The 26,663-nt window shown below is 41.0% G+C and overlaps 1 protein-coding gene across 1 annotated transcript in view; it reads left to right on the plus strand.

Moving 5' to 3' along the window:
* The first annotated feature begins 1,206 nt into the window (after positions 1-1,206).
* C7H1orf87 (chromosome 7 C1orf87 homolog) overlaps positions 1,207-26,663 on the plus strand; it is an 83,445-nt gene continuing 57,988 nt past the window's right edge. Inside the window, exons 1-2 of the mRNA XM_051856420.2 lie at positions 1,207-1,365; positions 3,271-3,402. Coding sequence (XP_051712380.2) covers positions 3,296-3,402 — 107 coding nt within the window. The 5' untranslated portion in view covers positions 1,207-1,365; positions 3,271-3,295. The remainder of the gene's footprint in view (positions 1,366-3,270; positions 3,403-26,663) is intronic.

The following is a 26,663-nucleotide window of genomic DNA, read 5'->3' on the forward strand; positions in this document are numbered from 1 at the left end:
GACACAGGGATGAACTGGAATGGCATGGTAGGAACAGAATGACAAAGGATCAGAGGCAGGGAAATGAAAGGCAAATAGACCAAGTTGGGTGGAGCAGAACAAGCCTCGGAGTAGTGGCAGATCCAGCTAGGGATACAGCGTGAGGTCAGAATGTGGAATCCCCAGAAAGCAGAAACATTCTTTGGGACTGGATGAGATCCTGGAGACTTGTGAGTAGAGGAGGGACTCTGTGAGAGCTGGGCTTTGGGAAGACTGATCTCACAGCAATGGGAAGGCTGGGCTGCAGGGGAGAAAGAGAGCTGCCCTTTCTCCTCTACTGCAGTGGCACTCTGCATGTGATAGAATACGCGGTACGCGGTGTGTCTCAGCCACTACAGGGTGAGCCCCTGGAGGGGAGTCCAGTGCTGTGCCCCTCTCTGGCTGCACCTGCCAGGAGCTCATCCAGGAAATGGCTAAACAGCTAGAGGGTGGGAGGCAGGAGGTGTGCATGCTAAGACAGCTGCTACTGCCATTAACTAAACCGTTTTGTAGTCAAACTGCCTTTACCCACATTTTCCTGACACCTTTTAGCAGAATCAGAAGCACCTGGGAATTGAAGTGATACAGATCTATATTGGAATCTTGCCTCTCCCTTGCCTCTATGCAGCCTTGAGTAATTTCGTAACATACATAGTCTCATTTTCTTCGTCTTTAAATAAAATTATTTTATTGGTAACTGTTAACTTACAAGGTAATGGCTTGCTTAAATAAGGTATCTAGTATATGGGTGGCACTCAAAGTTATTATTATCATTTTATTCTTATTTCATCACCAACTCATTTTTGGGCCCATGTTGCTTCTTTTTACAAATGAGAAAACTGAGTCTCAAAAAAGGGATTTCCACGATCCATTCAGGGGTGGCAGGGAGACGCCTGAATTCAAACCCACAGGGTAAGATCCCCAGCTATGTGCGAATCTCACAAAGGGAACTGAAGCCTAAAGAGAAAGGCGGCTACCCGGTGAGCAAGATGCGCATCTAGAAAGGCTCTGGTTGATATTTGCATTACTGGGAATGCACAGATTTGTGAAGATCTGGGCTGTTTGCCAGTCAGCAGTCGCTCTCCAGACTGAGACAGAGAAGGGCCCGCCTCCTGGCTCAGGTGGTGGTCCCCGCCCAGCTACAGCCTTCCAGCAACAGCCCTCTGCGTCCTTAGCGACGAGGGGGGAGCAGCCTGAGCCCTGGAGCAGGGCGCTGTGATTGATCAGATTCCTGGGATCGGGTCGCCACGCCCCGTGCCTGTCCACCCGGTCCCCCCGCGTGGGTTCCTGGGCAAGGCAAGGACTGCACACCTGTGAACCCCTCGGTCGGGACACGTCACCCTAGCGGTAAGACTGAGCTCAGGGCTGACATGCAGCTGCTGGGCAGGGAGGGGACATAACCTTAACTAATTCTGGGCCTTGAAGTTTCCAGGCAGTTTCCCGGAGGTTGCAGATTCGCAGGAGGTCACTCACAGAGCAAGTGTTCAACTCTGTGGATTCGGATCATGATGATTTCCAAAGGCCTTTCAGTCTTAAAAGAGCCCTTATTAAAAAGTGTTTAGCTTGTGGCCAGGTTTAGAGAACTGTGTGTCACCATTAGCATAGGACCTATTTAAACAATCAGTGCTTATGTCATGCAAAATCTCAATTTCCGATTGCTTGGATTGTTGCAGAAACTGATGGTGATAACCATTCCCTCTTTCCTGCCAGAAGAGCTGCTTCAAACACATTGTCTCCCTGTTGAGTTACGCTCTCCTTCACCTGAGAGCCTAGCTGAAATCATCCTGGTTTTGTAAAGGGGAAACTGAGCATCAGAGCACTCTGAATATGGAATATTCATATCTCCTATTAATGCCTCAGCCTCCTCGGGGACCCCACAAGGGCCGCATTTGATCATCTAATGCCCCAGTAGATTTGTTTTGCACACTTCTTGGGTGGGGCAGCCAGCTCTGTTCATTATTGGTTCTGGGATGTTGAGTAAGTTACATTTCTACATTATACCCATTCCTCCAACTGTGAGTCAAGAATAATAGTAATTAAAAGTGTTTTGCTCATACCTTTATTACAAATAGTGAGATAATGTAGCATACTACATGCTTTGAGGGCCCTAACTGGATCTGAGATTAACCGATTAACAAGAAAAAAGAATATAAATCTTCAAGTTTTACATGGCACAAGAGTCCTTTTTTTTTTTTTTTTTTTGACAGGTAGAGATATAGATAGTGAGAGAGAGCCACAGAGAGAAAGGTCTTCCTTCTGTTGGTTCGCCGCCCCCTGAATGGCCACTACAGCCTGCGCTGCACCAATCCAAAGCCAGGAGCTAGGTGTTTCTTCCTGGTCTCCCACGCGGGTGCAGGGCCCAAGCACCTGCGCCATCCTCCACTGCCCTCCTGGGCCACAGCAGAGAGCTGGACCGGAAGAGGAACAACCGGGACTAGAACCTGGCACCCATATGGGATGCCCGTGCCACAGGGGAGGATTAACCAAGTGAGCCACGGCGCCAGCCCAAGAGTCCTTATAAGTAGCTGAACTGCACCCCCCCAAAAAAAAAACTCAGATTCAGTTATTTATAGTCTGAATATAAGACAAAGAACAGTAAGTTGTAATGCAATAACTAAATGATGTGGAGAGACTTAAAACATAAGCGTTAACAATGTCTGTCCAGAATTCCATCTCAGCTGCTCATCCTTGAGGATAAGGATGGTACATCTTTCACATGGTAGTTTCAGCTTCTGCTATTTAGAAACCACAGAAAGATCAGTGAGTTTTTTACACCTCCTATTGATCAAATGCCTTTAAAAAAAGATTTGTTTATTTATTTATTTATTTGAAAGAGTCAGAGAGAGAGAGATTGTCCATCCACTGGTTCACTCCCCAGATGTTTGCAACAAGCAGCGGTAGTCCAGGCTGAAGCCAGGAGCCGGGTCTCCCATGTGGGTGACAGAGGCCCAGACACTTGGGCCATCTTCCACTGCTTTTTCCAGGCCATAGCAGGGAGCTAGATCAGAAGTGGAGCAGCCAGGACACAAACAAGTGCCCATATAAGATGTCTTACTGGCCACACGTTACACAATATCAGCCCCTATCAAGTGACTAACTTCCATGGTCAATATACCAAAATGGTGTGTTCAAACTCCTTCATTGGCAAGCACGTGGTGCTGTAAACACTGTTTTTGTTGTTGTTGACAAGACTGCTGCAAGTTGCCGCATGAAAAGCCAAAAGAAATAATTTGCTCATTTTCTACTCCCCAGATTTGAAGAAGTTGTGAGAAATATCATGTCTTTGCACTGGAAGAATCCTCAGGGCTCAGATGCAATGCCCAAGATCATGGTGAAAATCATTGGAGGTAAACATTTTCGACATCTTGCGGAGAAGCCGAACATGTAAGTTTGCAGCTTGAGAAATATGTTTCGCTTGGCTGATAATGAAGTTTTGTGTTTTTTTTTTTAACCCAGAAATTTACATTTAAAAAAATGCAATTTGTGGAAAATTAAGTCATTAAGATGCTACAAATGAATTAAAATAGTGTTGATAACTTCCATGTGCACTGTTTTCCTGATATTTTTCTTCTTTATAATTCCCCATTCTTCTTAATTACTCGGGCTGATTTTCCAAATAGATGGGAAATATGAGCAATGTGACATTTATAAATATTAATGGAGAACTGCAGCTTCTCCTCATCTGCGTGCTAATAGGCCACGTGTGGTAATGTATTATAGAGGGGTAGAGGAGGAGGGCTGGTAGGCAACTTGTTATAAATTAAAGGAGTGGGAGGAACAATATATCATAACGTGTAAGGTTTTCACTTACTCTTGCTAACATCGGATCTTCCACTGAGCAGGGCTTTCAGAGGGTAGTTAAGTACCTTCCTTCCCTTCCAAACTTATCGCAGTCACACTGGAGGGAGGACACATAGATCTCTAGAATTCACTAGAGGCTTGTCTCAGAAGGGTGTGAGCAGCTCTTCTCCGCGGAGTTTTGGTGATTCACGAAAGGCGAAAAGTTACTAGACCTGCCTTTCTTATGTAAGTGATAGTGAGTCAATCATGGCTGTTCCCTCCTAAGATTATTTCTTCAGGTCTTTCCTCTATTTCAAAAATCCACACGCTGACAAATAAAAAAATATACACACAAACAAAAATATGAGGGCATAATTGAATATAGGTATGGAAAGCAATAGTGACTATACTTGACTTCCATCAAAGACACCTGGCAGGTCCTCAGAAATTAAGATTTGGGATGTAGCTGGAAGCCTACTGGGTCAAGGTCATCAAGACCAGGATTACAATGAACAGGCTCCACAACGGCTTCAGAAAGGCAAGTGGGGGTCCTGGGCTGTAATTCCAGGCTGGCTGCTCTCTGCTCATGTATCTGGGAAGGCAGTGAAAGAGGAAGTGCCTGGGCTCTTACCACCCATGTAGGAGATCCAGATGGAGGCATGGGCTCCTGGCTTCAGCCTGGCCAGAAATCTCAGTAGCAATCATTTGGGAAGTGAACCAGCAGATGGAAGATCTCTCTCATTCTGTCTGTCTCTCTATTTCTGTCACTTAGTCTTTCAAATAAATAATAAAAGTCTTTAAAAAAAAAAAAAAACATAAAAAGCAAATAGGTTTTACTGCTCCACCCTTAATCCCTGAACCCAGAGTTCCCATGTCTGGCTCACATTTGGGACCCTTACAGGGCTGAGAGATGTGAGTTTGAATATCAGCTCTGTTTCATATTGGCCTTTGACATTGGAAATGTGGATTGATCTCCCTGGCCTCAGATTCTATATATATAAATTGGTTATAAAACAACACCTAACTAGCAGGGTTGTTAGGAAGATTAAATAAGAAAAAAGAGTATGTAAAGTACCTTTCCAGTGACTATGATCTTCAAAATGCTTACTCAAACCAATCAAATCTCTTTCTATGAAATGTTTGCCATCCCTTTTATCTCCTATGCCTAGAATGCAAGTTTTCTGCTTTGTAGATGAGAAAACTAAGAGACTGTAATAAGGTTAGTGATTATTTCAATATCTGTCAAATTTCCATCACTATCATGAAAAGTAAATAAGATTATTTTGGATACCCAGTTCAGATCTTCTACCTGAAAGATTACATTAAGACTTTATTAACTCAATTTCCTCTTTAAGTATTTTGTTAGCTTCATTTTATTCAAAACTACTAAAACTACTGTTTTTTTCCAGGGGTATCAAGCTTAATATGCTATTAATATGAGGATGGAGAGGAGATCTTGTTGTTGTTTGTTTTTTTAATAGGAAGAAATACTTTATGTGAGAAGATGTCATATCTTCCTCTTTATATTTAAATTTCAAAAGCTAGGAAATAAGAGTACATTAAATCAGCTAATTAATTGTAAATTATTTTAAGATTTACTTCATTTATTAGAAAGGCAGAGTGAGAATGAGAGAGGAAGGGAGAAAGAAAGAAATTATATTCACTAGTGCAGTCTCTAAATGGTCACTATAGCTAGGGCTTGACCAGGCTGAAGCCACAAGACAGGAACTCTAACCAAGTCTCCCACAAGGGTGGCAGGGACTCAAGTACTTAAACCAGCATCTACTGCTTCCTAGTCACATTAGCAGGGAGTTGATCAGAAGTGACATAGCCAGGACTTAAACTGGCACTTAATTCATTATGGGTTGCAGGCTTTCCAAGTGGCAGCTTAACCTACTGCACCACGACCTGCCTCAATTAATTATAAATTGAAACACAGTTCTAAACTAAAATAGTCTGTATCATCCATGACACCGATTTTCTTTGTATCTGCTTTCTAAGAACTTTATGCATCCAACAGGATGACACAGTGTAGCTAATTAACATGCTTTGATAAATATCCTGGTATGATTCAACAAAAAATAGTTCTCAGCAGGCCTAATGTTACTGGGATAAGGAGAGATCCACCACTATCTTGTATGTCCTAGAATCTGTCTCCCCCACAGTGTTTACAACCTCAAGGTGAGTCCTCAAGTTGGTATTGTCTTTGGGTTGAATCAGTCAAACACCTTAGTAGAAATCTGTAAAGAGAGCATAAGTAGACATGAGACAGAGGGGGACTTGAGCCATCCTCTGCTGCTTTCCCAGGTGCATTAGCAGGGAGCTGAATTGGAAGTGCAGGAGCCAGGACTTGAACCAGTGCTCTGATATGAGATGCCATCCCTGCATGCAGTGGCTGATGCTGCTGCATCACAGTGTTGGTCCCTGGTCTGATTTTTCTATAGGACATGTGTTGAACAGTGTGTCACACCTAAAGATGTACATCAGTATATTGGCTTGCTAGGGCCACTGTAATAATGTGCAACAAGCAGAGTGGGTGAGAACAACAGAATTCATTGTCTCCCAGTTCTGGAGGGTAGAAATCTGAATCCAAGGTATCCACAGAGCCCCTACATGTGAAGGTGCCAGGGAAGGCTCTGCCCCTGTCAAGTCTCTCTCCTTCCTTCTGGCAGCTCCTTGGTTTGTGGCATCAAACTCTGAACTTCTCCTTACTCTCTCCCTGTTTCTTTATCCGTGTCCAAATCCCACCCCCCATTTATTTATTTATTTATTTAAAAATTAGAGTTACAGAGAGAGAGGGAGACAATGAGAGATCATCCACCTTTTGGCACACTCCCCCAGATGGCTGCAACAACTGGGGCTGGGCCAGGCCAAATCCAGGAACTAGCAACTTCGTCCACATCTCTAGCAGGGGACTCAAGCATTTGAGCCATCTTCCACTGCTTTCCCAAGCCATTAGCAGAGAGCTAGATCAGAAGTGGAGCAGCTGGGAGATGATCCAAACCCCATATGAAATGCAGGCATTGTAAGCAGTGGCTTTACCCACTATACTACAACACCAGCCCCCAAATATTCCCTTTCTATAAGGACTCCAGTCCAATGGGTTAGGGGGCTATCTTTTTCCAATATGACATCACCTTAACTCACTACATCTGCAAAAACACTATTTCCAAATAAGGTCATATTCTGAGGCATGAGGGTAAAGACTTCAACACAAGAATCTTGGCAGGCATACAATTCCATCCATTTCAACCAACTTCTCATCTTACAGATGAGATGAGATAACTAAGGCCTCAGCCTAATGCAGGCCAAAGCTCCAGACCAGTTACTAAGAACTAAGATGGAAAGCCAACTCTCCTTCCCTCTTTCCTTAATTTAACCTGTATTGTTGTTGAGAGATGAGAGGAAAATATGAACATCTTGTTAACATACATATTAATTTGCAAAGTTGCTCAATCTATAAACTTCAAAGAATGAAGTAAGTGTCCTCCAATTTGTATCTTGGTCATCTTCTTCCCAGATTCTTGCAACAGCCTTGCAACCCAGCTCTTTACTGGTAAGCTGTTGTCTAATCCCTCTCTGCAGCCTTGCTCCTCAGCATGTAGTCCATGAGCCATCAGCATCAGCCTCACCTGGGAGCATATTGGAAACAGAACCTCAGAATCTCAGCACGCCCTTCAGAGATGTTGAGTCAGAATCTGCCCTAGGCACTCCAATGCACATTCCAGATTGAGAAGCTCCATTCTCAAATAAGGCCAGCAGGATCTTTCCAAAATACAAATCTGATAATGTGTTGCCACCACCAGTCCCAGAATTCCCTGCCATACCTGGGGCTCCTATTACACTCTTAGGGATGATTTTACTCTGTGACCACTTCCCGTCCATTTGTGTCTCCCTCATTTTACTGTAAATTTGTGTGCACAACTATATCCTTAGCACAGAGGACATAATCACTTATATGTTCAAAGTCTATTAAATGAATTATAACAACGTGATTGCCAGAAAAGTAAAGATCTACAAAGACAGTACTTAGTTATTTTAAATAAAGCTAAGTCTAAATGTTTATGCTTTTAAAATAGCCTGCAGATGCTACTATGGAACCCTAAGATACAATTTTTGATATTCCTGGAAAAGAAAAAAGCAGGTGACAAAGACAGATAATCTGATTTCCAAAAAGGAGATGAGAATGACTTGAAAAAAACAACAACAACAAAACAAAACCAGAGGCAACCTTAATAAAATTTTAGATTAAATAATTAAATATATTAACTATGAAAACAAAACATGAAAGTGATAATTACTAAGGGTAGACAAATGTTGACTTGAATCAGATTATTGCAAACTGGCCCCATTTCCTTCACTGGTGAAGTCACTGTAGCCCAATGAAGAGAATGATAGACAAATAGTATTGTTGATTTCAATGACCAGTAGGTACCTTTTTCTCACAAAGTCCTGAAACAAGACAGAGACTTGTGGCTGAATGGTATTAAGGCAGATAAATACTAACATGGTGGTGACTGAATAACTAAACCCAACCTGCTGGACATGTGGAGGACTTGTGACCCTGCTCTTACTCAACAGTTTTTAATAAACTTTTCAGAAGGAGACAGAAAAATGATTATTGTAAACATGCAGGCAAGCTGCTGAATACTGAGAAAACTTGGCAGGACGATGGGATAAAACAAATAATATCAAACCATCAGAGAAATATGCAAAGTCTTTCTTTAGATAAATATACATGTTCATGGTTACATGGAATCAATGTTAAGTTTTTAAAATTTTTAATTATTTTTTTAAAAGATTCAATATGGTTTGTAGATACAAGTCTAAGAAAACAATAATGTTGCCTTCCACCCTCCCTTCCTCTCTCCCCCTTTCTCCCTCCTACACTCTTTTCTTCTCCCTTTGTCTTTTTTAATTTTAAAAGATAACATATTTTAAATTTACATTACAATAAAAAGACTTAATACTTCACCCAATAAGAAGTTTAACAAGTAAAAAACAAAAAACCCTAGTTTAATGCAAATATAGACAATGGCTGTAGACAATAATTGAATGGGAAAATGACCATTGTCTGTGTTTGAGATTAACATGAGCAGAGGGATGGGATGCAGAGGCCCACTGTACTCAGTGCTTCATTCTGGGTTCCACATTTGAGGAGAGATCCTCAAATACTAAAAGTGTGGGCAGCATAGGGCATTGTGTAAAATATGTCCTAGAGGAACATTTGAAGAATCTGGGGATTGATTTGTTAGACAGAAAAGGAAGTAAATCAACTTCAAGAAACTCCTTTGAGTAGAGAAGCTACCAGTGAATAAAGCTGACCTCCATCGTTCTTTCCAATGCTGAGACTTGGGACCCAAACCACTTCCTTCATCCCCTGGATACATTGCTGTATGGTGTCGCAAAACACAGTGGAAGCTGGCTGCAAGTTTTGATAGAGAAGGATCATACATATCTGCAATAATTTACATATTTATGCTTAGGTAAACAAAAGTATGGTATTTTCTCACATGACTCTTTTGGAGCCCATATTCTGTCATTTCTTAATCCCTCAATACCCTTCATAATTATAAATTCTCTGTGACTTGTTTAATATTCTTATGAGTTAATATTAATAGTATTAGCAATTAATGCGTATATGGAACTCTAGCAACATCCTTTCCACAAACATTAACCAAATGCCTACTAAGTTTCAAGCCTTGGGATACAGTAGTGTACCTAAAGTTCTAGTTGTAAGTTCCCAAAAACAGGTTAACCATGACCATTCGAATGAGAATAGCACAGTGAGGAAAGCCGAGGATGTTGAGAAGGGTGTATCAAGTCAGAACAGGTGTTCCCAGAAATCCTGTCTGAGCAGGTGTCCTCTGATCCTAAGTGGGGTGGAGACATGCAGCAAGAACTACCCACTGAGAATTGTCCTCGTTTAACCATCAGTGAGCACCTAAAACTGAACCAGCCTCCATCCCAGTGAGTGGCTCTACTAGATTCTAACAGCTGCTCCAGATTCAGCAGCTACAACTTCTCACATGCCCCAAGTTCTCCAGTTACTGAACATTTGGATTTCCCAGCTACAGCTACAAACAAATGTCACCTAAGTGGACCACCTACAGTCCAAGTAAACTGCATGGACAAGGTTAACATACGCTTACCTCATAAAAATATGAGGCCACAGAGACGAGTAGGGCTCAGACTGTGAGCTGCTTGGCCAAGGAAGGTACTTTGAATTTGTTCAAAGATGGGAATCCACTGGAGAATTGAGAGCAGTGGATAACATTGTATTTATGCTTTCTAAAGAATGGTTCTGGTTGCTGAGCCATAGATAGGAATGAAAAGAGAAAGATCATTCTGAGAGATAATCCAGTCATTGAGACAAGAGATGGTAGCAATGACTGGTTATAGTCACTAAATAAATGCTGGCTAAACTCTGTTTAAAAATTCAAATACTGTACTTATTATATTTTTGAGAAATAATCGACCATAATACCTTATTTTCGTTTATTGCTTTTCTTACCATAAAAATTTCATATCTTAATGTGTATGAACTCAGACTCTCCTTAAAACTAAAAATAATATCAGAGCAGATATCAGAGACTGTAATTGCCATTTTCAGAAATTCACAAGTGAATGCCAAATGATGCTTTATTTAGAAAATCAGTGCTCAGTAATTGAGACTGTGAAGTCAACATTGTTTACTATTTGAAATTCCATATTTCAAAAAACTAATAAAAAGCCAAAGTGAAAAACAAAACACTATTTACAACACCCATGACAGAATAAAGTTAACCCTACAAATCAGTAGGGAAAAAAAAGTGAGCAATCTAATTTCAAAGATTCACAATTGACCTAAACAGGCAACTGACAAAAGAAGAAATAAAAATAAATAATAGACATATGTATGAGGGTAGGATTCAATGTATGTTGAATAAAAGAAATAGTAAAAGAATTTTAAACAGCAATGAGATATGCTTTTTCACAAATCAAATTAGGAATGTGTTTATAAAGGAAATAATTAGGGTTGACAGGGTTTAGAAAGTTTAGAAAAAGAATATTCACATGCTACCTTTTTTAAAGTACAAGAAAACTTCAAAAAGTTCATGGAAAATGCATGTTGTAAAAAATATGCAGGGATTTCAAATTTTGTTGCACAAAAAATTATCTTTTAATTCCATTCTTCTTTGAACTTTTTGAGTTACCCTTATATATTTACCAAAAGCTTTGACAGACAGTGTATGCACTTTGCATGTATCTGTAATTCAATTCTGTGGAAATAATTGTGAATGGATGTAATGGCTTCAAAGATTTACAGAAGAGTAGGTAAGTCTGGGTCCCAATAGGAAGCAGATCCCTTGCTCAAATTAGGATGATTTAAGGATACTTTAGTCATGAAAACATTAATTACAAAGATGTATGCTGACATGAAGAGAACAGCAAGGTATAAGAACTGTGTGAGATCAACTTCAACACTGATACCAGCAGTGACTCTGATGAGGTAAAAGAAGGGAAATGTCAAACTCAAAAGGCTTCCATAGCCTTGACAACTCATGACTAGAGCCTAGGGAGATTACTGACGCCATAAACAAGAGTGTCAAATTGTTAAGTCAACAACAGGAGTCACTGTGTACTTACTTCTCATGTGGGATCTGTCCTTAATATGTTGTCCAGTGTGAAGTAATGCTATAACTAGTACTGAAACAGTATTTTAACTTTGTGTTTCTGTGTGGGTGCAAACTGATGAAATCTTTACTTAATATATACTGAATCGATCTTCTGTATATAAAGATAATTGACAATGAATCTTGATGTGAATGGAATGGGAGAGGGAGTGGGAGAAGGGAGGGGTGCGAGTGGGAGGGAAATTATGGGTGAGGGGAAGCCAATGTAATCCATAAGCTGTACTTTGGAAATTTATATTTACTAAATAAAAAAAAAGAAAGAAAAAAAAAAAAAGAAGGGAAATGTTACTGAAATTAATGGAAGAAGTATGCTGTAGCGTTGGTCACATTGGGAAAAGTAGTGGCCTTTGGTCAAGGGACACATGGAACTGCTGTCTAAGGGAAACACCTCCTGCAGGGTTACCTGTTGGGTAAAATTAACCACAATAAAAGGACTTAGGAGCTATTGGTAGAGTCCACACTGGTCAGCTTCCTGGAGTGGAGAACAACGGTGAAAATCTAGGGGCAAAAAATATATAGTTTAGCGGCAATACTTAAATTAATAAAAATATGGAAGCAAAGTAAATATTCAACATTATAAGACTAATTAAGTATACTTCTGTATATCCATGCAATGAAACACTACCTGTACATAGATATTTAAGTGTTGTTGAAGAGACATTAAGTATTGATATGTAAGATACCCACGTTATATTGCAGCTGATGAGGAGGCCAGGCAGTGGCACAATCATTTTGCTTAGGCTTGCAGAAGCAAAATAGGAGAGAATGCAATGTGGGAACAAAAAAACATTAAGTTTCAAGCTTATGGAGTTGACTCAAAGATTCAGAAGGTACAACCTGCAGAGCTATTGGAAACAATCCACCCAAGGACATCATATTACTGTCATATTTTGGGTTTTATTTTGTTTTCTGTAACCTGAGTAATCTTTCAGGATGTTATTTAAAAGAATCCTGCTTTATTGGAGTGTATTTTAATACTTATTCATCTTGTTTTAGAATCCATAAAAACCTGAGTTTACCACCCAACATGTAGCAAGTCAATAACTGACAAAGGCATGGTAGAAGACAGTAGGGAGTTACTTTACAGTGCATTCAGTAGTGAGATGGGCAGCTATCATTCAATTCCCAGACACTCCGAGCAAGTTAGGCTGCTGAATCCTACAGGTTAAAGTTGAGACTGAGCAGTGCATGATCAGCTTGGGTGAGGCTCTCGGGTTGGTTCACAGTGCTGTTGGCCTTCCTTTGATTGATCAGGGATTGGAGGGGCCATGTCCTTTTGTAATGGCAAACTTGGCTCTGCTCTTTGTGGGTCATCAACTACATTGGGTATGACTGGTTTTGATCAGGGCCTGGAGTTACTGTGAACATCTCTCAGAACAGAATAGAGTCTAGCATTAGAATGTTAACTGTTGAGGTGATCATTGAATTCTGAGTCTTCATGATTCAGGGTCATGCAAGGCAGACCTGATCCTGTACTACTCCCTTAATTTAGTGAGCTAATTTTTAGCAAGGAGTTGACTTGTAATCAACAAAGTGAAGACAGATGAACTGCCATCTGAGGGGGAGTAACTGGGACCTGATAACATCTGTGTCACAGGCATTAGGAGCAGAAGCTTGGTTTCAATTTCTTGTAACTCTTTAATCATAAAACATATAGGTAGGGCAACCATTCTAGCTACTTCCGGGTGAAACGGGGTATAGCAGGAATTTTCAGGATTGGAGGAGAGGAAGCTGTAGGCATTCTTTTCAATAAAATTTCTAGTCTCGGGTTTAACTGAAGAGATTCTCTGCATCACACTAGGATCTGGCCCAGGTAGTTTCTGCATAATTTTATCTTGCAGGTGCATCACCATTCCACAGCAACAATAAAAGCATCAACATACTAATATTCCTACACCTAAAACACAAACCACAAAGATAAGCAGATTTTGCCAATTAGCGGTTTTTCCAGTCCCAGCCATTGATTAGGCTCAAGGTGAGGCCAGACATAGCATTAAGCTGGATATGCATATCCTGGAGAGCTAGGGAAATGCTCCCAGAGCTGTCAGGGACGTACACACAACATTCTGTCTTAATGAGGACGTAAGTTCCCCCTTGGGAGGCCATGAGAACTTCCAAAGCCACTTGGTTTTGGAAGACTGCCTTCCTCACTAGAAAGACTTCCGTATTTGGCACTGTCACTTAAGGCACACTGAGTGTAATTTGTTAGCGTTTCAATGTGCCAAATCACATGATCCAGCCCTATCTGTTGGCAAAGATGGAGAGTACGTAAGCATCTCGAGGGAAGACGAAGCTGGTCCATAGGAGGAGCAGGTTTGTAAAGTTAGCAACATTTTATATATTCTTTACCCATCTTCCTTGAACCCAAAGTGCATCTTCCTCTCCATCCCAGGGGAAGCCAAGGCAACTGACCGATGTTACATAGCCATTGGCTTCCATTGGAAACTGCCTGCTGTTCCTGGCCTGTGCTCCTGGTCAGTCAGAAACCATGGGCCTGCAGAACCATAATGTGTTGACAGTGATGCACAGGAATCCACCCCATTTCTCAGGTGCTATTTGTTCTCTTAAGAATATGTTCTCTAGGGCTAGTTTTGGGGCACAGCAAGTTAAATCACAACATACAATTTTTGCATGCCATATAGTGCTGGTTCTCATCCTGGTCCCTGCTAAGACACCTAGGAAAGCAGGGAAAGACGGCCCAAGTACTTGGGTTCCTGCCACCTATGTGGGAGATCCAGAGGGAGTTCCTGAGTTCTGGTTTTGGCCTGGCCCAGCCCTAGCATTGGGGACATTTGCTGAGTGAACCAGCTGGTAGAAGTTTTTTATGTCCTCCTATAACTTTGCATTTCAAATAAACAAATATATCTTTAAAAAAAGAGAGAGAGATAAAAGAATAGATTGTGTTCTCCATTCCCATTAGACCCATATTTGGAAATTATTGGGTAGCACCTTAGGAACATGCAGTTATCACTCCTCCAGCTGGGGTATGGTTACTGCTTGAGCTTCAACACAAATCTCAACCAAAAAGAAGTACTTATTATGTCCTGGACACCCAAGGGTATTGCTGGTAGGTCCTAAAGTGATATCATCTTGAGATACATACCCTAGTGAAGGGTTGTTGATTTGAAGGTCTTGAATCAATGACTGTAGATTCATTGCCCAGATCTTTCCTTGTAAGGGGGACACCCACCAGGTTACGCCTGAGGTGCTGAGTCAAGGCAGTATCCTGCAAATCCAGCATGAAACTTACGTAATCTGTGTGTTTTGCTGGACCCAATCTAGGAAAAGGTCTGTTACACCTTCCCACCACCACCTATAATTAAAGCAGGAACATTAAATTTGCAAAATTCCACAGATTAGCATAATTGGGACCATCATTTTGAGTCTTTTTTAACTTTTATTTAATAAATATAAATTTTGAAAGTACAACTTTTGGATTATAGCAGTTTTTCTCCCCATAACCACCCTCCCACATGCAAACCATCCCATCTCCTACTCCCTCTCCCATCCCATTCTTCATTAATATTCATTTTTAATTATCCTTATCTACAGAAGATCAACTTAGTATATACTAAGTAAAGATTTCAACAGTTTGCACCCACACAGACATGCAAAGTATAAAGTACTGTTTGAGTAGTAGTTTTACTGTTAATTTTCGTAGTACAACACATTAAGGACAGAGATCCTACATGGGGAGTAAGTGCACAGTGAATCCTGCTATTGACTTAACAATTGTCTTGTGTCACCTCTTATGTTCTTTAGTTTCAACTTCAGTCTGAGTCCTGTCTCACAGCATCATTGATCTCTGGGAAGTTCTCTTTTCTCTCAGTCCAGCAGGCAGGGGCTTGTGAGCCTACTTTTGCATCTGATACTGCCTTCACATAAGTGTAATTGTTCCAAGACCTGACCCTTGCAAATCTAACAGATGAGCAAGTCCCATGTAACCCCTGGTCAGCATCTAAATGACCAACCCACAAGAGTGAAAGTTGGCACTCAGGCTGGGTCTCTTTCCAAGTTTTGAGGAGTACCCAGTATTCCAGTTTTAAATGATGGAGAGGGATGCCAGTAGGCTAAAGCATACAGTTTGAAGCAAATGAATGGAATGCATATATTTGCAAAGTCATGTCTAGTTCTTTCAATTTTTAAATGAGTTTGTTCATCTAGGCACAAGAGCAGAGGAATGGTTTCACATACCATAATTTATAGGGGTTTGATTGGAACCTGTTTCAAGGAGCCACTGGGATTCTGGGAATCTAAGCAATGCCATCAGCAAATCTTTATCTCAAGTCCAGTTGTTGCCCTGGCACCTTTTAGCTATAGTTCTTCTTTCAGTCTTCTCAGTTGATAGAGGTCTCCAAGAGGCATGTAAATTCCATTTACTTCCTAGATATTTGTATACTACTTATGTAATGCTAGCAATGAAAACATTCCCATTATCACTTTGAATAGAGAAGGGTGTCCAAATTGGGGGATGATTTCCTTCAACATAATTTTAATAATTCTAATGCCTTCTCCAAGTGCCAAGAGTAAACCTCAGCCCACAAGTGAAAGTTCCTACCAACAGACATTTGAAGTTTCCTCTTCTTTTGACATTACAATGTCTATTTTCCAGTCTTACAGTAGAGTCTACTTGCCAGCCTTTCCCCTGAACTCTCTCCACTAACTTGCATTTCCACCTTGTTATATGGTAGGCCTCTCTTAGGATTGTTTTTAGCATAGCTCATGCACATTTTTATGACTTTCTATTTGGCCTTCTGCATGTTTGGGCCAATTATGGACTTTTGAACCATTGTAGGGGTGCATCTCAATCATAGTGAGTGCTCTAATATATAAACTTAATTATAATCTTCATCAGGGGCTCAGGCACCAAAATTATCCGTTGGCCATTTACTAGTCAGGAATCCAAACTCTACTCCCAGGACAGTTTAAGTCCTTTGGGAAATAGTCTGACTTAAAATGGGTCCAGTCTGAATTTTGAATATGTGCCATCACTAAAGGCTTTTAGTTTGTGCTGCTACTTTTGGGGCACGGTCAGACCTAATTTCCTTGAGAAAGCTTACCGTCTGGTTTTTGATATCTGGGATACTGCTTTGGTGGCTGCTGCTTCTGCTAACCTTAAAATCTCTTGAGCCTGCTTCATGTCTTTTTCTCCTGATGTCAACATTCCTTTCTATCCAAGTAGCTCTGTTGACATGTAATGCAGAAAAAGCATACTTAGAGTCAGTATAAATATTTACTATCTTGCCTCTTCCAAGGCTTATGGCACAGGTGAGAATTCTGAGTTCAGTCTCTTGGGCCAAGGAATCTGGTGGCAACGCTTCTGCTTCCAAAATCTTGTGATGAGTTACCATTGCATTTCCAGCCTTTTAATTTCCCTTGCCCGTGAAGATACTTCTATCCATGAAGAATTGCAGATACGGAGTTTCTGAGGGGACATCAGTCAGGTTTGGCCTGCTGAAATATACTCATTCAATAATCTAGAATCAGTCACATATAACTTCCTCCAGAGGGTTGTGGGAGCAAGGTAGCTATATTTATAGATGATAAAGTTTTCAGAGTTGCATTTAGGTTATTTAATAATGGCTTGGTATTAGTCCTCCAGGAGCAGGGAAATAAGTCAATAACTTCCCTTTTGTTCTGTTTGTACTGTGGAGGGCTCTACAAAAGTGAATTTCTCTGTCTCAATGTATATATGGTTGGTGATTGTACCATTCTCAGGCATGTCAGCCAACCTCGGGTGACAATATTAATATTCTTTGAAGAGTTTACCACTGGGTATTTCATTATGCCCAAATTTTGAGTCCATATTCTTTGTACTAATCCTTGCCTCTTGTGCACCGAGAGATTGCAGGGTTTTCTCAGGTCTGGAACCCCCAGTGCAGTGCTGTGAGAATACAAGGCATCATATTGGTCCACTTTTCTCTTTTGAAATGATAGCCCTGTGTATAGCTGCAGTTCTGGCAGTCTTTTGTGATAGTGGTTTCAGGAAATCATGCATAGGAACCCTTTCTTCATAACCTCTGAGATGTATCTATTTTTTTTTTTAACAGGCAGAGTGGACAGTGAGAGAGACAGAGAGAAAGGTCTTCCTTTGCCATTGGTTCACCCTCCAATGGCCGCCCGCGGCCGGCGCGCTGCAGCCAGCACACCGCGCTGATCCGATGGCAGGAGCCAGGAGCCAGGTGCTTTTCCTGGTCTCCCATGGGGTGCAGGGCCCAAGCACCTGGGCCATTCTCCACTGCACTCCCTGGCCACAGCAGAGAGCTGGCCTGGAAGAGGGGCAACCGGGACAGAATCCAGTGCCCCAACCGGGACTAGAACCCAGTGTGCCGGCACCGCTAGGCGGAGGATTAGCCTAGTGAGCCGCGGCGCCAGCCAAGATGTATCTATTTTTGCTTAAGGTTGACACCAGCGACTCTATCAGCTTTTAAAGATTTACTTATTTATTTGAAAAGCAAAGTTACAGGGAGAGAGAGAGATCTTTTTTCTTTTTTTAAGTTTTTATTTAATGAATGCATTTTTCATAGGTACAGCTCTAAGAATATTGTGGTTCTTTCCCCCATACCCACCCTCCCACCCCGACTCCCATCCCACCTCCCTCTTCCTTTCCCATCCCCTTCTTCATTATGGTTCATTTTTGGTCTGATTTTATATACAGAGGACCAATGCCATGTTAAGCACAGATTTCAACAGTTTGTACCCACACACACACACAACATATAGGGTACAGTTTGAGAACAAGATTTCCGGTTAATTCTCATGGTACAACTCATTAAAGACAGAGGTTCTACATGGGGAGTAAGTGTACAGTGACTTCTGTTGTTTCTTTAACAATTAACACTCTTATTTATGACATTAGTGATCACCTGAGGCTCTTGCCATGCTTTTTGTGACCATAGACTCCATCAGTATTTGGACATGGCCATAAGCAAAGTGGATGTTCTCTCCTCCCTTCAGAGAAAAGTACATCCTTCTTTGATGGCCCCTTCTTTCCACTGAGGTCTCACAAAGATACTTTGTGTAGGATTTTTTTGCCACAGAGTCTTGGCTTGAGAGAGAGATCTTCCATCTGCAGGCTCACTCCCCAAATGACCAAAATGGCCAGGGTTGGGTTCAACCAAAACCAGGAACTTGGAACTCCATCCAGGTCTCCTACATGGGCAGCAGCTACCCAACTACTTGAGCCATCTTCTGCTGCTTTCCCAAGTTCACTAACAGGGAACTGGATCTGAGGTGGAGCAATTGGGACCAGAACCAGCACTCATATGGGATGCTTGCTTTGGAGGCAGCTGTGCTACAATGCCAGCTGATAAAAACTACATCTTGATCTGGACAGTTTTTATATGTCCTCTTGAGATCAAAATCTTTTTCTGAAAACACCTCCTGTAGCTTAATTTGGTTTGCCCTCATCACCAGGATGGACCTGTCCTCCTTGCTAGTGTGATCTGCTTGCCTGCTTGGAGAGAAGCAATTGAGGACCAGGTGTCAATGTCAAAAACCCTTTAAGTACAGTTGAGCCACAAAGAGGTTTTAGAAAGAGGGGTTCTTATGCTAGTTTACCTGGAGTCTGTTTGAATGTTATATGTTCTTTAGCTGATAGGAATTTTTTTAAAGATTTATTTATTTATTTGAAAGGCGGAATTAGAGAGAGAGAGAGAGTTCTTCCCTCCACTGGTTCACTCCTCAGATGGCCACAATGACTGGAGCTGTGCCAGGAGCCAGGAGTTTCTTCTGGGTCTCCCACATGGGTGCAGGGGCCCAGGGACTTGGGTCATCTTCTCCTGCTTTCCCAGGCCATTGCAGAGAGCTGGATCAGAAGTGGAGCAGCCAGGAATCAAACTGGCACCCAGATGGGATGCCAGCACTGCAGGCAGCAGCTTTACCCACTATGCCACAGCGCCAGCAATACAAAATTTAACATTGAGATCACCAAACTGGTTTTCTTTTACAATTTCTTCTGTTTCCAGCTCTTTCCTGTCTATTAAACTAACTTCTTCTACACAGCCCATCAGAATACTTATTCTAATTTATTTTATGAGGTGTTGTCTAGCACAAAATAATGCCAATTAATATCTTTGAGCTAAATTGCTATTAATTTTGTTTTTTGACTGCAGTAATACATGGAGTCTTCAAAAAGTTCATGGGAAATGCAGATTAAGAAAAAGCTAGATGAGGTTTTCAAAATTTTTTCACACCAAAATAAATGCATCTTTTAATTCCATTTTTCCATGTAGTTTTGAAGTACTTTGTACATAGCTGAAAGACAAGTCAAAGGGAAGAAAACCTCTGTAGTGCAAATGTATTGACTGCTGTAGAATTGAATGTAAGTGAAGAAAAGGGTACAGGCAGGAGGTATGTTGGAATATCAGTCTTTGTAACATTAAAGTAAATCACACCAGGAAACAATTGCTGATTAAAGTAGCTGCTATTGGGGGGGGGGGGGTGCTGAATCACTCTAAACTGAGAAACCAGTTTGATTTTGTAAAATAGTACAGTGCAAACATCATGAAAAACAAACTTTGATTCTTTTCACTGATGTCAGGGTTTCACTCAATGTTACAATGAAAGACATGAGCTACTTTGGGAATGTATAAAGTCCCTGTCTCTGAAAGGTACAAAATCAACCCTGAATGCCCATTTAGTTGTTTGATAGAGATACTAGGCTGGAGGATGGATTAAATGCCTTTTATATGTTAGTTTTCATTAAATCTATACTAACATTTCAGAAGAAGAAACAAGATTGGAATCTTGTTTCAGGACAGACAATTCGCATATAATAGATGTGAAAGCAAGGAGCATAAGCTTGGAGCCCTACAACTCTCCTACAACTCTTCTTCCAGAGCTGGAAACGTATCTACTAGCAAGGGGACTTTGAGAAATCTACTTATCCCCTTTGATCGCCCATTTTCTCTTCTGTATAATAATTTTAATAATAGCAACTTCGCAGTTTACTATGATAACATGAAGGAATTTATGTGAATTTGTGTGCAGTGACTAACACATTAGGCATATGGAAAATGTTAGCTAGCAAAACTGCAATGAAGAAATTGATTTGGGCACAGATTTGGGAGTTGACTTTAAATACATTAAAGATCTTTCTAAAGATCAATTTTCTATAACAATACATGTTCTGGCTTCATGGAATTAAAAAAGAAAAAAAAACCTTCCACTTTGTCACACTAACATTAGGCTTCACATTTCAGCTTCCCTGTGGAGTTTGGTGGGACTTTCAGCTGTATTCCCCTTCCCTTTCCTGTTTTATCTTTTTATTGTCTTTTTAAAAGAAGAAGTCTGGTTGTGTTGATGAGTGCTTATGACTTCCAAATAAGAACATTCTCTCATTTACTGAAATTAGATTCCCATTCATTGCATGGGCTGTCTTCTCCAGAGAGTTTGGGGCCTATTAGATGGTGCACAGTTGGAAATTGGTCGTGTTGCATCCCTGCCAATGCTGGCAGACCTTTAAGATGGCATCTGGTGACCTTTTGCTGAGCCCCCTGGGTCCTCCATTTGAAATTTTATGTTCTCTGCAGGGTAGAATCCAAATCAATGTGAGAATTGGTGAGGAGGCGTTGCATGGGAGGTGGGGCCAGTGGAGGATGCCTCCATTGCTTTGGGCAGAGGATGCTACTAAGACACCCTTGCAATGTTTTCTTCTAACCCTGAGCTGTGGTAGAGGAGCTGTTTTGCAGGAAGAACCCAGTGTGAGAGAGGGAACAATTGGACAGTTTTCTCCTCATTTAGCTATCATTCAGCAATGCAGTAATCCTCCCTAATTGCTCTAGTTCCTGGATATCACTGAACTCATGGCATCTCTGGGAGCAGCAGCTGAGGTCAGAAGTAAGGATGTAGAAACTGGATGTGTCTTGATTCCAAAACACCATTGATGGCATTTCTCCCCACCCCTGTTCTTTTGAAATGGCAAACTGCTATTTTCAGTCCTGTAGGTAGTGAGCAAACAAGCCCAGAAGAAAGAACTGTGCGTTTGTGAACCACATGACGGCAAATGTGTGTTGACGAATTGTTTGTGCTAACCACAGACACATGCCGTGTCTCAGCTGGAGAGTCATTTTCATAATTTTTAAAGTGCTATGTATTTTTTATAAGAAAAAAGAAACAGTTCTTACTTGAAACAGATTTAACAGACTATTTTTGGTTTTATATCTTCTGTGGCTGTTTTCAAAGATGGGCAGATATGGTCCACATTTCTTGGGCAATTCTATACCAACACTGCCCACAAAAGGATTTTGAAGGTGATTAAAGGAAAAATCATACATCTCCCTTGCCTTCATCCAGAGCAACTGGCTGTCTGTGCCATGACCATTGACACCTTACAATCCTGCCCTCCCTGCTTGCCAGCTCCTCAGATAATCCCCTGCATCCTACCCAGACTGTACTGGCAGTAGAATCTGAGGTTATATAATCCACTAGACTTAGATTGGAATTCTGAGTCCACTACTGAAAAGCCATGTAGAATTGCACAAAACACACAAACTTTCTGAACTTTGATTTCTTTGTCTTAAGATGAAAATAACATGAGGACCTGATGATAGGATTGCCCTGAGGAATAAATAAACTGATGTATACAAAGGGCATGTCATGGAGCTAAATGTTCAGAAATACAATTACGTTGGTAACCATTGCAAACCATCATTGTTTCTCTTTCTTATAAACTCCAAACAGTACTGACTCAGCTAACATTTATTTATATGCCAACTAAGTATGTTTCATCTGATTTATGCAAATTTTATGCCAATTTACTTTAATACTTTATAGAAAACTATCTAGTTTACATAAAAGTGCACATATTGTAAGTCTACCGCTCACTGAAGTTCTCACAAACATGCTACACCCACGCAACAAATACCCAGATTAAGAAACTACTTAGTACCAGTGTCCCAGAAGCCCTCTCATGTTTCCATCTGAACTCTATACCTCCCACAAAACAAACCAATATCCAAGCTTCTAGAATTAAGTTTATACCAGTTGCTAACTTTATTGTTTATATTATTTTTAGATAATCAAAGGAAGTGTGAGTTTCTTTAAGTCAAGGAATATACAAATCTTTTTCCCATGCGAGAACACTTGCCAAATATACGTGCTCCTGCTAATATTCCCACATGGCACTTTTGTTCTCCGGCTCCACTTGTCAGGCAAAGCCCCAGACTGTGTGAGCCCTACTGTCTGCCTCCTTTGCATCTCCATGAGTACTACAGGACACTCCTAAAGAAGACCATCCACCCTCTCAGGCTGATGCTACAAAAATCCATGATCTTGGGGCTGGTGCTGTGGCACAGTAGGCTAAGCCTCTGCCTGTAGTGTCAGTATTCCATATAGGCACCAGTTCAAGTCCCCACCACTACTCACCGATCCAGCTCTCTGCTCTGACCTGGGAAAGCAGTGGAAGATGGTCCAAGTGTCTGGGCCCCTGCAACTGAGTGCGAGACCTGGAAGAAGCTCCTTGCTCCTGCCTTTGGATTGGCCCAGCTCCTGCTGTTTTGGCCAATTGAGGAGTAAACTAGTGAATGAAAGACCTCTCTCTCTGTCTCTCCCTGTCTCTGTAACTTTACCTCTCAAATAACTCTACCAGCTTTCATCTTACTTCACCAATGACAGTCTCTTCTTCTCCAGCTCAGCTTGTTTTTCAAGACTGGCATTTAACAATAGTCCTCAGCATCTTTAAACATGATGATAACAACATCCCCATTTTTTTTTTTAACTTTTACTTAATGAATATAAATTTCCGAAGTACAGCTTATGGATTACAATGGCTTCCCCCCCCCCATAATGTCAATCCCACCCGCAACCCTCCCCTTTCCCACTCCCTCTCCCCTTCCATTCACATCAAGATTCATTTTTGATTCTCTTTATATACAGAAGATCAGTTTAGCATACATTAAGTAAAGCTTTCAACAGTTTGCTCCCACACAGAAACATAAAGTGAAAAATACTGTTTGAGTACTAGTTATAGCATTAAATCTCAATGTACAGCACACTAAGGACAAAGATCCTACATGAGGAGTAAGTGCACAGTGACTCCTGTTGTTGACTTAACAAATTGACACTCTTGTTTATGGCCTCAGTAATCACCCTAGGCTCTTGTCATGAGCTGCCAAGGCTATGGAAGCCCCCTGAGTTCACTGACTCTGATCATATTTAGACAAGGCCATGGTCAACGTGGAAGTTCTCTCTTCCCTTCAGAGAAAGGTACCTCCTTCTTTGATGACCTGTTCTTTCCACTGGGATCTCACTCGCGGAGATCTTTCATTTAGGTTTTTTTTTTTCCCCCCCAGAGTGTCTCGACTTTCCATGCCTGAAATACTCTCATGGGCTTTTCAGCCAGATCTGCATGCCTTAAGGGCTGATTCTGAGGCCAGAGTGCTGTTTAGGACATCTGCCATTCTATGGGTCTGCTGTGTATCTCACTTCCCATGTTGGATCATTCTCTCCCTTTTTTATTCTATCAGCTAGTATTTGCAGACACTATTCTTGTTTATGTGATCCCTTTGGTTCTTAGTCCTATCATTATGATCAATTGTGAACAGAAATTGATCACTGGGACTAGTGAGATGGCATTGGTACATGCCACCTTGATGGGATTGAACTGGAATCCCCTGGTATGTTTCTAACTCTACCGTTTGAGGTAAGTCAGCTTGAGCATGTCCCGAATTGCACATCTCTTCCCTCTCTTATTCCCACTCTTATATTAACAGGGATCATTTTTCAGTTAAGTTTCAGCACTTAAGAAGAATTGTGTATTGATTACAGTATTCAACCAAAAGTATTAAGTAGAACAAACAAAAAAAATACTAAGAGGGATAACATATTAAGTTGCTCATCAACAGTCAGGGTGTGGGCTGATCAAGTCACTGTTTCTCGTAGTGTTCATTTCACTTTAACAGGTTTCCTTTATGGTGCTCAGTTAGTTGTCACCTATCAAGGAGAAGAAGTGGTATTTGTCCCTTTGGGATTGGCTTATTTCACTCAGCATAATGTTTTCCAAATTCCTAACAGGGCTCACTTTTCAGTTAAAATTTAAACACCTAAGAATAATTGTGTGTTAATTACAGAGTTCAACCAATGGTACTAGAACAAAAAAATACTAAAATGGATAAAGTATTACATTGTACATCAACCATCAGGACAAGAGCTGATCAAGTCACTGTTTCTCATAGTGTCCATTTCACTTCAACAAGTTTCCCCTTTGGTGCTCAGTTGTCGCCGATCAGGGAGAACATATGATATTTGTCCCTTTAAACTCCACATTCCATTCCAGTCACCACACCTTCTCTCTCTTCCCTTGCACACAAATGTTTTCACAATGGGCTTTGTGGGTCTTGTCTAGAGTTTTTTGTTCCACTTCTTTCTACTGCCCATGTCAGTGTAGCACCTCCCACCATTACCCCATTGAAACTTCCCTCACCAAGATCCTGATGACATCCTTATGGCTAAAGCCAGTGGACCATTTTCAAACTTGAACTCTTCTCAGCAGCATGTTACTGATGACCACGCCCTTCTCTGGAAGCAGTCTCTGTGCTTTGCTGCCAAGACCCCACCGTTCAGATTTTTCTCCTACCTTATTGGAAATTTTTTCTAGTCTACTCTTAAGGCTTTTCTGCCCTCTGTAAATGTGGGTATCCATCAAGTTCTTTCCCACGACTGTGTCTCTTCTTGTGCTACCACTATCAAGAAAACGACTGTAAAAACTATGCACACATTCAAACCATCACCCATAGTTTCCCTCACTCTGACAAACAAGTATTGTGGGGGGAGAAATTGTTTCATGCTCAGATTGCATTAAAATATTTTAAAATGAATGCTTTCAGCTAAGTAACCGACAAAATTTACAAAATGCCTTCCAGGTACAATGCATACCTATTTGAAATTTATTATTTTCTGATTACAAAATAGTAGTTTTCATGTAGAAAATTTAGAATAATGATGGAATGAGATGGAATGCCCTGGATTTTACCACCTGGATATGTTGATTTCTGTAATTTTTTTCTTGTTTTAATATGTAAGCACATTATAGACATATATATTGCATAATTGAAATAATCATTTTCATTTTTTAAATTTAATATTTACTTGTCATTAAAATTACTCATAACTATTTTAACATCTCTATACCTTCCATAATATGAACATAGAACAAAATATTCAATACATACCTACTACCAAATATTTAGTTTTAAAATTTTTTCTTTTGCATATTTTCCCTAATACACGTGGAACTTGATCTAGTACAAAAAAAAATCAAAGAGTTTTAAGCTCCTGGTTGTTAAGATGTTTTGTCAGATCACTTACTGTAAGAATTATACCTGTTGGCCGGCTACACGGCTCACTAGGCTAATCCTCCGCCTTGCGGCGCCGGTACACTGGGTTCTAGTCCCAGTTGGGGCGCCAGATTCTGTCCCAGTTGCCCCTCTTCCAGGCCAGCTCTCTGCTGTGACCAGGGAGTGCAGTGGAGGATGGCCCAAGTGCTCGGGCCCTGCACCCACAAGGGAGACCAGGAGAAGCACTTGGCTCCTGGCTTTGGATCAGCGCGAGGCGCCGGCCGCAGCGCAATGGCCGCGCGGCCATTGGAGGGTGAACCAATGGCAAAAGGAAGACCTTTCTCTCTGTTTCTCTCTCTCTCACTGTCCACTCTGCCTGTCAAAAAAAAAAAAAAAAAGAAGAAGAATTATACCTGTTTTGGGGGCCTGCTTGGGGTGTAGCCAGTAGGGTTACCTCTTGTGACATTGGCATCCCATATGGGTGCCAGTTCAAGTCTCAGCAGTTCTACCTCTGATCCAGCTCCCTGCTAATGTGCCAGAGAAAGCAGCATAAGATGACCCAAGTGTTTGGTCCCCTGCACCTGTGTGGGAGACTCAGAATAGGCTCTTGGCTTCTTTCTCCTGCCTGGCCCAGCCCTGGCTGAGAAGGCCATTTGGGGAATAGACCAGCAAATGTAAGACCTCTCTCTCTCTGTAACTCTGCATTTCAAGTACATAGAATAAATATTTAAAAAAAAAAAAAACAGATTATACCTGTTTCTGCGGCCATTAATGTTTGAATTTCTTATTTTCAAAAAGTTTTCAGTGTTTAAATAATGATATTATTGTTTTTATTTGCAGTTCTTTAGTTATTAAACCATGTTGGACTTTTTTATTTGCTTTTTTTATTTCTTTGAATCACTTGCTACAAATT

This window comes from Oryctolagus cuniculus, chromosome 7 (genome assembly GCF_964237555.1).
Source record: "Oryctolagus cuniculus chromosome 7, mOryCun1.1, whole genome shotgun sequence".
In the NCBI taxonomy this organism is placed as follows: Eukaryota; Metazoa; Chordata; class Mammalia; order Lagomorpha; family Leporidae; genus Oryctolagus; species Oryctolagus cuniculus.